This window comes from Drosophila novamexicana, unplaced genomic scaffold (genome assembly GCF_003285875.2).
Source record: "Drosophila novamexicana strain 15010-1031.04,08,12 unplaced genomic scaffold, DnovRS2.1 tig00000739-arrow-arrow-pilon, whole genome shotgun sequence".
NCBI lineage: Eukaryota > Metazoa > Arthropoda > Insecta > Diptera > Drosophilidae > Drosophila > Drosophila novamexicana.
Window position 1 is genome coordinate 2438636 of NW_020824819.1, and position 18360 is coordinate 2456995.

Genomic DNA, 18360 nt, shown 5'->3' on the forward strand with positions numbered 1-18360 from the left:
GGAAGAAATCGAATAATGCGAATTCATAGACACTGCGGCTGCTTTGTTGCCCCGTTTTATTTATATCTTATTAATATGCATCAATTTTTAAAATCGAAATAAGCATTAAAAATCGAGACAATGCAATCCAGAAACTATAGGTAAATTTATGGGCGTATTAAGTGTACAATACAAGACAGATTACATACACATCTATAAGGTTTCTACCGATTTTCAAACAGAGAAAAAAATGGACTGCAGAACTATGTACTGGTTCCTAAAGTGAGCTCGTAAAAGATTTTTCATACGTGTGTAATATAAGCCCTTAAGTATTGTTTTTCATATACAAGAAGAAACTTTTTCAATTATAAGCCTATGGGTTATAGCAAGAATATCTGTCAAGTATTTTTATACCCTTGCAGAGAGTATTATAATTTTGTCGTGAAATGTGTAACGCATAGAAGGAGACATCTCCGACCCCACAAAGTATATATATTCTTGATCAGCGTCAACAGCCGAGTCGATATAGCCATGTCCGTCTGTCCGTTTGTCTGTTTCTATGCGAACTAGTCTCTTTGTTTTAAAGCTATCTTCATGAAACTGTGCAGAAGTCCCTTTTTCTGATGCACGCAGCACATATGTCAAAACCAGCTGGATTGGACCAGTATATCATATAGCTGCCATAGGAACGGTCGGTGGAAAATTAAGTTTTTGTATGAAAAAACATTTTGTTTATCAAGATATCTTGCCCACACTCGGCATTAACTATTTTCCCTGTGCTTCTTAGATACGGGCAAAGCACTATAAGTATTATGAAAAGGTTGGGTTTGCAAGGGTATTAGATCTTCGGCGTGCCGAAGATAGCCTTTCTTTCTCGTTACTTATTAACAATGTAGCTGATATGTTACACTACTTCTTTCGTAAATTGTCAGCCCAACCAAAGTTTCCGCTATTAGTCTTCTAGAGAATGTTTTTAAGCGATTTTAATTTCAAATTAACTCATTAGGGCAGCCAACACGATGCTACTTACAATGTAGCTTAAACCTTGTATCTCCCTCCATGCAGAGCGCTGTCGATGCTCAGCCACCCGGAAACAGGTCTCGAAAACATAATAATCAAGTATAAACTGCACTTAGGCTGAAGACAGCTTGCAGGCTGTTATTTTGTTGTTGCCGAGATATGCCGCTGCTCGAGTACTCCTCTATATAGTATATAGTTATGTATGCCTTTCGGTTCCCCAGTTGGTCGGTTGATTAAAAAGTAAGTGCACAAGGCGCATACATCGGTTAATTGTGAATTGGGGCGCATTTTGCAGCGCTTGCTGCAGTTGCGGGCAAAATTATAATTCCATGTTCACAAGCACATTTGCACGCACTGTAATTTACTTAAGCATTCTGCCGCTATCCGTATAATCACCAGCTGCCTGGCCGTCCGTCCGTCCGTCCGTCCGTCTGTCTGCCCGTGTGTGCGAAACTCATAATTTAGCTGGCACGCCTATTAACAACAGCCCAAGTTGTTGCAACAGCCTCATCAGCCATCGGCCATCGGCCATCAGGCATCAGGCATCAGCCGTGGAGTGCGAGGCATTGTTGGGTGGCATCGCGTCAGTTGCTCCATCAACAGCAGCGCAACGTGCCGACACAATATAAATTATATTTAACATGCATTAGCGCATCTTCGGCTTGGACTTGGCTTCGGCAGAGGAGAAAGGCACAAGCTCCGATCGAGTCACGCACCTTTCCATGTTAAGTATCTCTGCGTGGAGCCACAGGGAAGCTCTTATTGGTTGTTAAAACGGTTGTTAAAAATAGCAGGGATTTCTGGCTACAGGATTTGGAAAGGTATCTAAACAGCAAACAATCGAAGCAGCGTTCTTGTTGTTTTTTGACTGATAGTTCCAAAATCTTTCAATCCAGAGCCTTAATGGATTGGAGCACTATTACACTCTGCGATGGCGCCTTACCAAGAAGGGGCTTATTTTAGGTTTTACAAATTTTAAGTTTTTCTTAATATTAAAATTTTGAACATTTTTGCATGGTTGAGTTTCTATATTCGCCAACCATACTATGTGAAATATTTTTTTCAAAATTTTAAAGTTTAAAAAAAAAAAAATTCTTTTGGAGAATTTTTTAAATTTATGTAGGCATAAGAGGCCCCAATTTTATACAAAAAAAAAATATTCGGTTGCATTAAAACGTGGAACAAGGTTTGAAAAAAAATGTATCCCAAGCCCAAAAGCTCTTAAACTAATCAATTTTCAATGATCTAAGGCAAATCAGGGCAAAATAAATGAATCAAATGTCAAATAATGAGAATTGTAAAAGTGTAAATCTAGTTTTAAACAAATGCGCACAAAATATTGCCTTTTATCGGGCCTCAAATTTTTTAAATAAGTTTGGGAACTTAACCGTGTCTGGCTGTAGTTGGTTATTCCATTCGCCATTATGGCAATATTTGAAGTCCGACCGATTGATTCAACATTTTCGAACATCTTAACTTTTAACAAAATGAATTGTATAGCTACATCCGGAAGGGATTTGTACAGAATACAATTCTAAGTCAACAACTAAAGCTTTAGTTTGGCATTCGCAATGCGGAACTATCCCAATGTTGTATATTCACCCTCTGGCGAGTTGCCCAAATATTTTATAAATGATATGGAACTGGTAAATCAACACGAACATCATCAACAATTGAGTTGGGAAATGTGCCTGGCAGCCATATCAACTGGATTTCAATCAGCAAATCAAACATACAGCTGTTTTTCTGCATCCCCAGGGACTAGAATGTCAGATGGTAAAAACAACAACTGGTTATTTGTGGAAAAGCTCATGAGAGGGGAACTTTATTTGGGTTTAGCTGTGATTGGGATTAGCGCGTAAAATCGCCGCACTTGAAGCATTTACAATCTGTGGGCTCCCTCAGGCGGATATCCATGGTGGCCATCTCCGGCGAGGTGAGGCGCGTGCCATCCGGGTCGTAGCAGTGGGTCAGGGTGATGACCTTTTCCTTGAGGAAGCTTTCGCGACAGCAGTAGCACTCCTGGCAAGAGTGTAGAGGGTAGAGTAGTAGCCTGATTTGGAGCTATTTCATACTCACTTTCAGAAACCCCGTCGGAGTTATCACAGACGGCTGCACCTGACTGTTGCAGAGGCCCTCGCATTTATTGACTATGACGTCCGCATTGCAGGTGCGCTGCATGCGACCCAGCTCATCGAACTCCTCCTTGATCAGATGTATCTCGGACTTGAGAGTCTCGCAGTTTTCGTCTCCGGTGCCCTGGCTATAGCGAAGCGCCCTCAAGCCCTGCGGCAGCACCACAGCCACGACCAATAACAGTTCCTGTAGGTGCATGTTGAGGTCTCAGCACTTTACTGTTGACTCTTGCACTGACTGTTTGGGCTTTTATAGAACTCGAGCAGGCTGGCTCAGTGATGCAATTCCATTTGATGGGCTCTATGATGAAATATATGTGACTTTCTGATGGAATGTTTGTGTTGTTCGCAGCGGTTGGTCCCAGTGGAAAGTCGGTTATGTTGCGGTAGGACTCAGAAATGTAATCATGTGCTGATGTTCTCTTGTTAATTGGTGCTTAAATCAAATGACTCTGCTACAAGTTGCAAATGGGCCACAATTCTGCGGCAGAGTGAAATACACAAATATGGCGTACAGAGTACCATGAGTTCATTTCAGTCAACTCTTCGACTTGGCAAACGAATGAACAACTGGGCTTCGATATTCGGAAAGAGTCGCTTCTATGATATGTACTTAAATAAATTTGTTATCTCTCTTTGTCACAACTGACTGACTGATTGATTGACAGATTGGTGATCAACGCATATCCCAAACTTTAAGAGCTAGGAGCTCCTTTGCTGGAATTACCTTATGTGATGGCGGTTTACGCTATGACGATGTTTTGCTAAATTTCCCCGCAAGCGTGAACAACTTTTGTATGAAACTTTTTTGATGAGAGGTGTTTCAGAGTTTTCGGAAAATAAATCCCTCCTGGAGGGAAATTAAGAACACAAATTTGGTAACTGAAATGAAAATTAGTTGGAGACGTTTTTCACACTTTTCGCAGCATCCATGCTTTCTCGGTGGAAAATCCGATCAAAAAATAAGATAGTGAATACGTGTTTTATAATTCCATATGCAATACAGGATACAGTTGAATGAAAATTCAAAAATTGCTGTAGAGTTCCCTAAAGTGTTAAGGAATCAACTGGGCTATCCCATGGCAAAAATCAAATTGACGATATTTGTACACTTTTATACGAATAAATCATGTCATTTGTTATGAGGCCGCAGTCAGCTGAGATATTTCAGCTTGAATCAGCAACCGTATGTACATTTGATTTAGCCGGCTTTTCATCGTCTATACAATATGCAAAACTTCCATCTGCGCCCAGGAGGCATGCAACAGAACGCCCCAAAAGCGCTCCACTCCCCGCACACGTAAACCAATTGTCTCGGTGGAAGTCGAAGTCTGTTCGCCAGTTATCGTCCAGCCCTCTGCCATCTTTGCCTCGCCCGATTTCTGCTAGCCCGACCCGACCCGACCCGGTCTGGCCCAGCCCGGGACGGCCCGGGCCGTGGAATATGGCTGCGCTTTAGAATTATCGACGCAAACGCAAAAGTCTCAATGGCGCAGTAAATTATGTTTTATTATGCAATAAAGTCAACCATAAAAATGCTGCAATAAATTAAATTAACTACTAAAAATGCTGATTTTATTTTTACCCCGCTCTCCACGAAAATGGCACGGTTTGTCCTGGTCCAAAAACATTATGCTTCCGATTCAGACTCGGCTCAGTTCTGTTTTATTCGGCGTATGTCAGAATATTCTATTTGCTGCGTTTGGTGTTTTCGTAGAATTTTGTTAGTCGCTGTCTTTTAGTATTAAGTATTATAACTGATGATTACCCCCTGGGAAACAGCTTCTCTGTCATGATGAATTAAGAAGAAGTCTGAATTAATCAAATCTACATTTGCTTTGCCTTAAAGTGATAAAGTTCATTTTGCATACGAATGACAATCACAAACGGAATATATAGCCTACCCATTGAACATGAGTTAAAAGGGTATAATGGTTTTATGCAATTATATGCAAAAGACAGAAGGATCTCATAAAATATATATATTCTTGGTCAGCATCAATAGCCATTTCGATCGATCCATGCCCGTCTGTCCGTATGTATGAACGCATCGACCTATTAGACCTATGAGAGCTACGGACCTGAAATTGCCCCCAAGCTTCCGCGCTGTACGAGCTTGTTTCAATTCTTCGATAATTTGACCCATTTTATTGAAATCGATAACAATCTATATTGATATTTTTTGAGCACAACATTTGGTATGCAAATTAGAATATTATACTTTTTGGGCACCTCTCCCTGTTCTCAACCAGTCCAAACTGAAAGTATATTCGCACTTTTACAGGCATGGTCTCTCGTTTAAACACATTTTAGGGCAATATTCATGCCCTAAAAATAACATAAAGATCGGGAAGTAAGTACTGAAGCAAAAGTGAGCGTGAGATGGAAGATCCAATCTAAATATAATTAGATCAGCTGATATGATATTAAAATAAGAATTTAACGTTGCGAAGATTAACAAAAAAATTATCTTGTTTTTTGATATTGCCATGATCTAAATAAACATGTTCTTCTTGGGATCTATTTTATTGCTTTTTAATATAATTGGTTTCTCAGCAAATTATGCGTCGTGTTTGGAAAAGGATTTTTATAATCGAATATGAAAATCCAACAGACTTAAGGAAAGTAAATGGGAATTTTATACTATAAATAATATACGTTAGTAAGATATTTTTGCAATCCATCTGAATAAGGCATTTTGTATAACTCAAGAGCCACACAGTTCATAAAAAACTCGACAGTATCTAAACTTCAAGGGATAATATGATATGAAAAAAATATGTCTTACAATAAATGGCTTCCAGGCTTTTCAGCTTGCAGTGGAAGCGGATGCACATGACTGATAAAAAGAACAACAAATGTGCAAAAAACAGAAAACAAAAAAATCACAAAAGCGCAATGTTTTAAATAAATAAATAAATATGACACATAAATACAAAGCGCCTGGCAAAAACAATGGCTTGGCAGCCAGTTTTTCAAATTGTGAGCGAAACAGGGTAACAATAATAAAGGGAACAGAAATTGAAAGCCACAGCTACAAAGCCAACCGACCGAGCGACAGGCCCGACAGTTAATTCCGCGAAAGAGGAAATTACAATTCATGCCCTTTGGCGGGACTCCATGATTATCGGATCGAATTAGTGTCTGCCCGGACCTGAGACTGGGCCTGGGCCTCGGCCACGGCCTGAGCCTGGGATCTGGGTCTGGCCTTTTGTGCTGCTCGCGTATGTCAGCGTATGGCATGAGTGCATTCGTGAGTGTGTTAGACTATCTGTGAACTGTCCTGGGGGCACATGTGTACACATTTTTTATTGCCGGCGTTTTCAGCTTGCCCCATTTGAATGAACTTAGCATTTCCATTTGTTTCTGCGCCTGGTCTTTTGTTTCATTATTTCGCCCTCTTTTTGTTTTTTATTGTTTTAATTTTTTGTTGTTGTTGTGTGGTTTACTCTCTTTGCCGTTAAAAAATACACTCTTCTGCCGCTGTCAGGTCCAGAGTTGGCCTTTTCGTATAGCTCTCGTTTTAACTAGTTTAACTAGCAAAAACAAGGCTGATTTGTGTATATACTATAGTCATAAATAACACTCACAAATATTTTTACAAACTTATATAATATTCTTGGAAATATACATCTTACGTCAATTGGAAACTTGACATATTTTTAAACAATAAATCTCACGTAATTCTTAGTTGGATAACGACGAAAAGTATTCTTTTTATAATAAAGACCAATAAGAAAATATATATATTGAAACGTTCAGCTTTCTAGGCTTTCTAATCGACAAAAAAGGTTTAGGTAGGAATTTGGACGAAATTCGATTGAAAGTCATCTATAATATGGTATAATATATAAATTAATTAAAAATATATTTAACATTTTTAAAACAGTTTTCAAATATGAAAGGTTACATTTAAGATGGCATTAATAATTGCAAATGAAATGTTTTGTTACTTTTATATTTTGTTAGCTGAAATAATTCGATTTATTATGATGAGATCAAGCTTGAAAATATTGTATTGCTTATAAATTAAATTTTCTTGAATGAGCAGAGGTATTAGTTTCTTTTGAAAAAGAAAATAAGTAGCTTATATTATGAAGCGCATTAATTATTAGTCTGTATTAGCTTGTTTTACCGCCTTCGGCTGGCAACTGACACGGCTTGACTCATTACGGGGAAGACATGTGTTAATTTATGTAACTTTCCCGAAATGTGTATTGTGACGTTCATAAATCATTTTTGTGTGTTTCTTGGCCCCGTCTGGGTCAGTGCCTACTCTTTTATGTTATTTTTAGTTAATTGTTTGCGCTGTAAAATGTTTATGCGTTTTGCCAGCAACAACAACAACAAAACTCATAACAATAACGACTGCCTGCCTGCTTTTGGCCTCTTTGACTAATGTCTGCCGTGTGCACGTTTATGTTTCGGTGATTTATTATGCGCAACGTTTTTGAAAGGGCTTTTCGCTGGCTGCTCAATCCATATCAATCATATTGAAATTAATTAAGATTACATAACAAACATCAAATATATATAATTGCGAAAAACTATTTTTATTGCTTGTGTATTGCATAATACTAAAGCATTTAATCTAAAATATATCGATAATGAAATATTTCCTAACAATTGCTCAATTGACCAGGTGTTGTTCACAGATTGCAAGTGTTTATTTTACGGAAACTTAATTTCATGAAATATGCCTAACTACTTAAATAAGAATTAAAAATCTTAAATCTCGTATTGTATTGTATTGTTCGAGCTTTAACATTTAGTTACTAATTTTACTTAAGATCGCGCTTGGATTATTTACCCATTAAACTGAAAGTCCAATAGTAAGATTTCGAGCATTTTAAGGAAGGCTAATTAAAACACATATTCAATGTAAAAATGGTTATTAGCTCGACTGCCAAACATTGGCCATCATTTTCGATTATCCATACATTATTTGTGATTATTTTTAACAGCTTTGGCGTAGCGAAAGTTATAGACTATCCAAGCCACTAGCTTGAGTAGATATTAGTCAGTGCAGCAGCTCACAAGATAATTACAGTGCGTAAAGCGGCAAAAACATTCACTGGCAATGTGGAAGCAACCTGTAATCAACATTAGGACGAGCCTATTATTAAGTTGATTGCAATTTGGGATAAGCAAGGCCAAAGTGGGCTTTGGCTATATGTGGTTAACACCCCAAGCCATCAGGCAGTAAGATTTGGCACGACTTTCGATAGGGGACCTTGGGCGAAATTTGGCATATGAAATGCTAGCCTAGACATTGACGATGGGTTAATGGAAGCTTCGCAAAACGAAACGTGATGCATAACTGACAGCTAAGGCATAACACAGTTCTTAGCTATATTTTGAATACGGCATATTTCCTATACACAGACATGACTATGAGCAGCATGCTCAACCCAATTTTGTGATCATTAATCATGAAATCCACTCACTTGGCCAAGCAGCGACTGTAGCAATGACCCATTGAGGCGGCCATTGCGCATGAGCGCGTAAACAAGCATAAATTAATACGGCAACTAATTTAATTAGCCATAAATCAACGAGTTTATTAAACAGTAGCCCCAATCATGCCAAATGTATACAGCAATAAACTGCCGCAAATTGGCTAATGCAAACGGCGACCCCAAAGTAATGCCCCATGTGATTATTTATCTTATACTGCGTGCGCCGCCCACAAACCTCGTCATTTCCCGATCTGCCCGGCCCGCTCGTCTGCATGCACATTAAAAATCAGTTAAATTCAAATACGCCACAGACCCAAACATACACACACGAAACGCTCATAAACAATTTTCATGCATTTAGTCGGTCAGTTGGCACAGTCCAGGGACCATGGACCAGGGACCAGAGACCAGATACCCGAGGCCAGGGACCAGGGACTGTAGAGGTGGGGTCTGGGGGGACTGGAGACTTCATGCTGCGACTGTGTGGCCGTCGAATTGGCACAGTCTGTCCAGTCCGTCGACTCTGTGCGACCAAAGGCATTTGACACATGAATTTCAAACATTTATGGTTATTATAAAGCATTTAAGATTATTACGATGCCATGGGGCATCAAATGTATTAGGATTTGGAATTTGTTGGCTACTGTCGGGTTTTCGCTATTCTGACACTTAAATTAAGTCATAATCTTTGAATTACACGTTTTCCTAAAAGAGTGTTTGGATACCAGATTAGTATAATCAAAATCATTCATTTATGTTGCCGTCTCATTAATATATTTTGAATATGAACCATTGATTACTGCATTGCTGAAGAAGCAGAAATGAATGCTTTCTCCTGTACTCAATCAAAAAATCTATTAAGAGAGTGTTCTTAAAGTAAAATAAAAAAGTAAGAGGGCCTTGAAACCAGTATATCCTTCTTACCCTTTTTAATGGGTTCAGGGAAAAAATATATATGCCATGTGTGATATTCGATTTGCATGGAACCGTCAGCTTAGAGACCCAAACTGTTAATTCTAAATTTAAGAAAAACAATTTATGCTTTAAAGACAGAACTGGTCAAATTCTTTCAATTCAGAACAACGCTTTTCGCGGAGTCTGTGAACTGATTATAGGAAATAATGAATTGTCTATGAACTCATCGTAGGAATTTTTGGAAATATTCACATTTATTGGATCAGTCGCTAACTTAATAGAAAATTTAGTTTGTTTCTATAGAAAACAAAGTGAATTGACTAATTAGTAAGGCCGTCAGTAATATGTTTTGTCAGCACGAACTGAATGTAAGTAATATATTTTGAATTTCCAGTTTTCCCATTGCCGAAAACGAAACGAAATTCGAAATCTTGGCAGACTTGACAAATAAGTTACGCTTAATATTGTGGCAAGCGTTTATAAACCAAAACACGCAACACATTTAGACAGCGCAGCACCTAAAGCGAAACCATTAAAAACGCCACTCTGATAAAAAATTCAAAGACCGACCAAGCAAACCAAATACCAAATACCAAAACCAAAACCAAAGCCAAACCGAAACCAAACGAAATCCGAACCCTGGCAAACTGAGTGAGTGCCATAAACTTTGAATTTTACGACGCTGTGTGGTCTCATTTGACATATTGTGGGCTTTACGATTCCAAAATTAATGACACCAAATCAGGTAACGGGCGCTTCGATTGGGGGCGCCCTGCCAGTCGGCTCTGTCGGTTTTTCTTTTTTTTTTTGGCGGCTTCAGTGGCCCCAGTGGCTGGGTATATGGTCTGTTTGGGGCTTGGTTGGCTGGTGCCATACCGGTTTTGTGTATTTTAAACGACATTCTCAACAGTTAATAAGACACATACCCATTTTATGGCATTAAACGACGACAAGTGAAACATAAAATATATATTTACTTCATTTTTATGCGCTTGCGAGGCAACCAGGCAATTTGCAATGCAAATGATCAACGCGTTTGCTCAGTTCGGCTTTCAAATCTGGCAATATTTGAGAGGCAGTCGTCTACTTAAAAACAAATTCATTGAAGCGTCGCAAAACTTTTAGGTTTCGGCTGTTAAAATAAATCGCAATCAGCTTAATTTACGATCCGAGCAACTTAACGTTCTGTCGAGCTTAAATTAAATAATTTACATTTTCGTTGAGCACATAAATTAAGTGAAAAGTGTCCAACAATGAATTTATGATAAAACCGCATTTAACGCCATGTACATTTTTGGACTAGCTAATTTAATGTCACACTCAAACCGATCGCAATTATTCGATAAGCCGGCAACAAGTGCTAATTGCATTTGAGTTAATATTTATTGATTTTTCAATAAAACTCAGCGATTTACTTTCGAATTCATTAATATCGTATAATACTTATATTTATGTGTTTTGTTTTGTGCATATGCATATACAATCGGGCAAATATAATAGATTTATATTTCCTGCCAAGTCTACGCAAGGCATTCAATTGGCTTTTTAATGCCTTTGCGTTGATTTATGAGCTAATAACTTTATTAAACTCATTTGAACATCCGATGTACATATAGAAGTATAAAATTCTATCAAATAAGAATAGTAAAATTACTCTGTCTCGACTAGAAGATACACTAAAATCAGCTATGAACACTCAACAAATATTTGTATATTGAATGTAGAGCTTGAAAAATAAGCCGGCCAGAAAAAACTCCTTTTCCTTTCTAGGAATATTAGGATATTAGGAAAATGTCTTATGCAAGTCTTTTCCACCAATTTCCCACAATTTCGGGTGGATTTTTTAAAACCTCTCTACTTATAACTTTATTAAACTGTTTATCATATATCTCTTTATAGAAAAAGACAAACTGATATTCATGGATACTTCGCGCAAAACAATTGTATGAAGCTTATTGTTGGAAATGGAAGTAAAATATTTGGTGGGTGAGTTTTCAAGTTCAATTCCATATCCAAGTAGTTTCAAGTTTCGCCTTAGCGAATTTGGTAATTCCATCCGCAAGTGTGGAAAATGGAATGCCAGTCCATACTTCTGATTCATTTTTAAATCTTTCTGAAGGTCATTTGAGACCTTCCGCAATTTTTAGAAAATTTTCTCCTCTTGGCTTTAAGCTTTAGACAATTGGACTTTAAGCAAAAATGTTGTTCCAACTTAAAGTTCTTAACTCGAAAGGCTTCAAACTCATTTTCAAATATCTATGTCAAATTTGAACTGAGATAGCACAAGTCAAATTATATTTTCTTTAGGCCGAAAAAGAATCTTTAGTTATGCAATTAAACAAATTGAATTCCATAGTTGTGTGCGTATGTGGCCTTGGCAAGGGAATATTTTAGGCCATCCATGGAATATGCGAACAATATGCGACTCGAAAATAAACCTCAACTATTGAATGGGTTTTATGTGTATTGGCTGCATCTACATATTTATTACAGCAACTGTGAGGCGTATGCTTCCGAAACTGTCGAGCTTTTCATTTGAAGTTCTAAAGATGATTTGATTTGCTGTGGGACATTTTCGGACTACTCGTCTGATATCCATAAATCAGGGCTTATTTCTCTTGTGTTTACGTGTGAGTATTGTGTCTGTGCGTGTGTGTGTGTGTGTGTGTGTGTGTTTATGGGTGTGAGTATTTGCTATATCTACCCCTGTAGCCTACAATTTGTTCAGCAGACAGGCTGCATCCTTGCGTTATCCTGTTGCCCCGTTCTCCTTGTTGCTATATTACAAATGACTGTGGAATATTTATAAGCATCATAAATTTAATTTATGTCGCCACTGCGCCCGCCGCGTTTATTGTGCGCATAATAAACGCTCTTCTCCATTTCGCACAGCCTCCCCTTCCCCTCCTTGTGCGGCCTTGCTCCTACAGTTATCCGGCTATTGAAGTAATTTATTATTTTTATACGTTTCGTGTTTGTGCGTGTGTATATATTTGTGTGTGGCACGCATTTTATACATTATACATAAAATATAGTGCGAAAATTGCAGTTGCTATTATTTTTATTTATTATCGCATTTTTTGCGTCGCGCAATGTGAATTTGTGTGGTAAGTGATAAAAATGTTTTTTTTTTTTTTGTTTTTAGTTCATTGTTGCTAATAGGGGTTGTTTTCTGGGTTGGGCAACAGTAAATTATGTTGGAATTATTAGAATTGTTGATTTCGGCATCTCGTTTAACTTTCAGAAATTCATTTGCTAATCATACGAACTAAATAGGATTATGGCAGTTATGAAAACTCAATGCTCGTAATTGCTAATATTATTGTAAATATTCTGAATATCAGGATATTTTTTCATATAAGACTCACAATTCCCATTCATTATTCTATAAGAAAAGCCGGACTTCTTCTTAAAATCCATAAAGGAACATTTTTAGTACATATTAATTCTATTGACGAATGAATCAAAATAATACAATACAATAAATAGTAAAATGCGAGATATTCACTTTGGAAAAAGATTGCAATATTTATTGGAGGATAACAATAATATTTGGTAATATATTCAAGATGAGATCACAGCGATCCATCCAGTTTTGTTAATTAATGATAGCTGTGCTCATGTCCACCGTATGAATGTTCATAGCCTGCATCGTGCCCAGCATAGTGTCCAGCATCATGTCCAGCATCGTGTCCGGTTCCGTGCTCTTGACTCAATGTAAAGCTGTGAGAGCTAGAACCATGGTGACCACCTTCATGGCCGTGAGAGTGGTAATCCTCATGACCATGGCCGGAGTAGCCAGAACTGCCGGAATCGGAATGCTCCTCGAAGTCAACCTTGCCGCCCTTATATCCGCTGTGACCATGTGCCTGGTGTGCGGGCACGAAATGATGCAGCTTCTCGCGGTGGACTTGGGCCTCAAAGCCCTTGTGCTTGTCAGCAGTGTAGTGGACAGTACGCTTGTGACCATCGGCATCGATCAACTCATAGTGTCCAGTCACCTTGTGGCCATCACGATGTTCGCTGTGCTCTTTGACATCGCCTGTCTTGTGATCCTTGACACCATAGTTGAAGTTGTATTCGGCATGGGAGTCATGGTGATCGTCATGATGTTCGTGATGGTGGTGGCCTGCTCCCTCATGGTGGTCGTCGTGAGACACCAGGTGCACTGAGGCGTGACTTGTGGCTCCACCATGAAAAGGAGCGGCTCGGACGACCACACAGGCCAGCAAGGCACATACTGCGAATATCTATAAAAAGGATCAATTAGCTGCAAGATTTGCGGAACTCGCAATTTTAGCTTACCTTAAAGGCCATGGTGCTGCAGCAGATTAATGAGTTGATCTTGCTAGGCGTTGTTTGAACTCTAAACCCAAGCGAACTGTGTTTGAACTAGGTTCAAGCATTCGTATTTATAGTCAGAGATTAGGCAGTTTTGGCTACTTACTTTCGAATTTAGATTTGGTCACGCCCATTTCGGTTCAAGTTCGTAAATGTTGCAGAGCGTTTACTTTCGCTCCAACAATTACTGGCGCGTTTGGCAAGGCTTTTATTAATTTAAATTAAATCCACGGATAGTAATTCATTCCAAAATTTATTGTCTCATCGATAGCCAATTTAAAATGACATTGTTTATGGCCGCCCGTAGCCGTCGTCGGCATAATCCCTGAAAGTTGAGCCTGCCTCGAAGAAGAGGCAACAAACGAGACTCAAGATTTATGTGCCAGCCTTTCGTCGAGTCGTTGACGTCAATCAGCCTGACAAAAAGTCATCAGAATGGTAGTGTGGACCCTGTCTCCCCAATGATCGAACCCAGTGGCCGTTGTGCCAGATCTCGCTGGCTGCCTTAGTAGCTGCTGGCTGGCTGTCAGAAGTCAATCGGCTGCCGTCTGTCAATGTCGTGTCGCCTTCATCAAAGGCGAAACTCGAGCGTCGAGTTGGCAATGGAATTGTATGTGTATGTAATCCAAAGACTCGCCACATTGAGGGAGCTGTCATCCCCCATACAATTTGCATTTGATGCGAAAATTGGCTGCCAATGTACAATTCCTTTACAATACATTTCCCCTTCTAACGTAGATGTTACCTACGGAATATTGACAATATCTACTTTAACTTTTAAAACTGGGTGTAACCGACTGCTCAATAATCTGCTGCCAGTGCTAAACCAGCTTAGATCATGGCGTTGCTTGCACGGAGACTTTGACCCCGAAGCAGGGAATTTCTTACCTATCGAGTTTTTGCGTACATTTTGTGCCGGCTTGCTCTATGTCTAGTGGGCGTGACTAATAACATTGGTCGATCTTTTGAAATGATCATCAACCTGCAAGCTTTCACTTTGTGTATCTAAAGTTAGAAGTTCTAGTTAGGTATATAATAAAGGTACTCCACAAATAACTTATTTGGAAAAATATATGGACCCATTCAAAATGGGTAATGATTTTGTGTAGTCGATCATTTCCTTCTGTTTGTTCATCCGTCTGTCCATACGTATCAAAGCTAATCTCAGAAACTATAGAGGGTAGAGACACGCAGTACGAGTTTGTTTCCGACAATCTAACAACGTGTCCCGTTTCGTGTCCAAGCATTCGATAACAATCGATATCGAAATTCTGTAGTCACCAAATTTATCATGTAGCTTCTAGAGAAGCATAGAGCAGATCAAGCATCATTAATTTTATAGCTACTTGCTTTAAAAAAAAAATTTTAGATTAGCAGAAAATTTAGAAGAAAATTTAATGATAGCAAAATACAGGGTATACCCACCTATTTTATAAAATTCTTCGTGTTAGCTTGATTCTGCTCGGATTTCTAGTTGTTATATAGACTATATTGTTTGATAATGTTACAAGATTATTAATTGATTTGCAAATTCTATTTAATATTGGGTAAGCCTGATTCTTGATGTTAGCTCGAGAGCCCTTCTGCCGTAATCTGAAGCTAGCCTTCAATTGGTCCCTTGTTGTGGCCATCATCGCAGTGTTCGGTCAGTCCAATGTTGGTGATGTTTCGTTGTTGCTGGTGTTTTTGTTGTTTCGCTGGTCGGTAAGTTGGTAGGTAGCTTGGCTTGGTAGGTTGCCGTCAGTGTCATTCTGGCTGCGTTTTGTGGGCACATTTCGGCTGCTTGATTACTCATGTCAATCAGGATTCCAAACAGCGACGACATGCTGTCAATCCTTGTGTCATGGCCGCTGAAGTTGTTGCCATTGGAGTTGGACAACAAGTACGCTTTATAGTGCGGCCCAAACGGCAAGGAGAGTCAAAAGGAGGAAATCGAGACGAAACGAAGCGAATTGAAATGAAAGGAAAAATGCTGATGCCACAAAGGTGCGCAGTGCCTGTGTTGTGGCAGTGGCAGTTGCAGTACCCTATGTTGTTGTTGCTACAGCTGCTGATATTGTTGTTGTTGTTGTTGTTATTGTTATTGTTGCAGTTGGATTGATGTGCATTGTATGTAAATTGGGCGGTCGTTTTCGCATTTGATGCCCTGTCAAGGGACAATCAACAGCAGAAGCAGTAGCATCAGCCCAACTGACAGGACAGGCAGGACATCAACATCCACGAATGCAACAAAGGCAACAACGGCAACAACTGCAACTCATTATGCAGACGCATAAAAATGTTGCGTTCCCCTTGCGATGAATCGCTGTTTCGATTGATGGAAGGTCGGTTGTCTGGTTGATTGCTGGTACTTCTATAACGAGCGTTAAGAAATACTGCGCCAATGTACGATAATTTGCAACGAGAATTTCTGTGACAGCCCCCGCACTTTAATCGGCTCCTATCCGCAGTCGAGTCACATAAATTTTGCCTCCTGACATTTTGCGAACGTTTCAGAATTGAAAACGATGTTCAACTTGTTGACAGATATTCGTTTGACAGACCGTCAACTGTCATTGCGAGCGGCGTAAACGTTAACTGAAAACCACCGCAAAGGGCCAACCGGCAATCCTCTTCATCCTGTGTTGACAATTTTCCTTCGCATCATCATTATCATTGTGAGGGGCTCTGTTTTTGGACATCCCTAATTTAATTTACTGCATTACTTTGGCTTGTATTTTCAGGTTTCATAGATCCTACCTTGTATTGTTTATTAACGCAACTCTTAACAAAAATAAATTTGTGTTGCCATTAATCTCACTAATAATGCGTTAGGTATGATTGATGTATACAACATTTTAGATAATTTAAAGTGGACGAAATTGGGTTAATTGGTTTTGTGAAATAACTAGAATCTTATTTTTTAAATATATCTAAATATTAATTAAAAACTGTACCATTAACCAAATAATATTTTAATTAGGGCGAAATCTCAATGTTAAAACAAGTAAGAGGTTCTAGTCGGGAGCTCCCGACTAGGAAATACACTGAACCCTTTTATTCCAACATCATAGTAACATCGATTATAGATTATAAAGATAAATTTAGAAAAAAATGTTTCCTTGCCAGGGTTCGAACTTGCAACTGACCGCATTACTTACTGCAGACTCTACTCAACAGCCACACCAGCAACAAAAAGAAGAGTTTGAACTCGTAACTAGCACTACTTGCCAGCGCCCCTACTTAATAACCATTCCAGTAATTGAGTTTTAAGAAAAAAAACGAATTAAAATAGCAGCACAGAAAAAAATAAAATCGCAATTGCAATGCTGTTGATTGAATTCAAAGAAGACGCGCATGAATGTGTTTGTGTGTACATGTATACAGAAATTCTTGCAATTTGCACTAGCTGCTGCTAACACGTGCGCAACCAAAACACATAACTTTTGTGAGTTTCTTAACCGATCTTAATTAAATTTTCTACAGTACATCTTGTGCCATAGAATATTTGTGTATTCTGAAAAGGAAATTGCATTAAAATTGTAGCTTAAAATGGTGGACTTTACAAGTTGGGTTATTTACTTGATTAATAGCTATGGGGTAGTAGCGGCGAGGTGGCCATAGGCATAAAACGAAAGATGCTTGATATATACATTCTATTTGATATCGATTTTTATCGATTGGTTGGATACGAAGTAAGTTATCGATTATCTGAAACAAACGCGATCTGCGCATGGACTAGGAGGACCTAAAAACAATTTTCAAGCCTCTAGCTAGTTCATACATACGGGCGGACGGACGGACGGACGGACGGACAGACGGATAGACAGGCGGACATGGCGAGATCGACTCAGCTGCTGATGCTGATCAAGAATATATATACTTTATGGGGTCGGAGATGCTGCCTTCTGCCTGTTACATACATTTGTTCAAAAACATTATCCCCTTTTTACCCATTTTCAATGGGCTCAGGGTACATGAGTAAGAGTTGTGAGTAAATAAATCAAATAAAAAAATATTTTGGTTTGGTATTGCTGTTACCTTTGTTATTTACATATGTGGTAGCCAAATTAGTAACCTAAGATATTGAGGTTTATAAGAGGTAGTCAAGAAAGCGTGCGTGCGTATCTTTTAAAGATAGCCTACCCTATGCTCGGTATTTCCTAGTCGGGCATTCCCGTCTTGAGCGCCCTTCGTTGTTTTATTACGCTATAATCGAAATACCTTAATTAAAGTGAAACTTTTATGGTTCCTGTGATAAAAAACCAAAGCGAGTGGCTACCATGGAATTTTATTGGAGTCGTTCACCTAATGCACTATTCATCTATGCAAGGTACAGCTGAGCTCACATTTTTTAGGAGTCGAACAGAACAGTTAGGACAATAAATTATCACCATGCGCGACAGGTAAAAAATGCTGTAAGATATTGCAGCGATTGCAATTGAACAACAAAAGTAAAGAAACAAGCTGGCGTGCTCTAGTTGAGATAGCTCAACAAGCAGATACCCTGTAATCTGTCGAGCATAATAATA

The 18360-nt window shown here is 38.8% G+C and overlaps 2 protein-coding genes across 2 annotated transcripts; both read right to left on the minus strand.

The window, feature by feature from the left end:
* Positions 1-2850: 2850 nt before the first annotated feature.
* Positions 2851-3333, minus strand: LOC115763459 (partner of bursicon). Its single transcript, XM_030706032.1, has 2 exons — positions 3079-3333; positions 2851-3021 (listed from the first exon to the last, which is right to left on the minus strand). Exons 1-2 carry the CDS (start codon positions 3331-3333, stop codon positions 2851-2853), a joined length of 426 nt encoding a protein of 141 aa, XP_030561892.1.
* Positions 3334-13110: 9777 nt separating this feature from the next.
* Positions 13111-13870, minus strand: LOC115763574 (histidine-rich glycoprotein). The gene is made up of 2 exons (XM_030706192.1): positions 13814-13870; positions 13111-13758 (listed from the first exon to the last, which is right to left on the minus strand). The coding sequence occupies exons 1-2, from the start codon at positions 13823-13825 to the stop codon at positions 13111-13113; spliced, it is 660 nt and encodes a 219-aa protein (XP_030562052.1). The 5' UTR covers positions 13826-13870.
* Positions 13871-18360: the final 4490 nt, after the last annotated feature.

Bases quoted from the DNA above. Each gene is read 5' to 3' on its own strand.
- LOC115763459 (XM_030706032.1), bottom strand. From the start codon at position 3,333: ATGCACCTACAGGAACTGTTATTGGTCGTGGCTGTGGTGCTGCCGCAG. The intron at 3,022-3,078 runs GTGAGTATGAAA...CACTCTTGCCAG, and splicing joins CTCCGACGGGGTTTCTGAAA to GAGTGCTACTGCTGTCGCGA.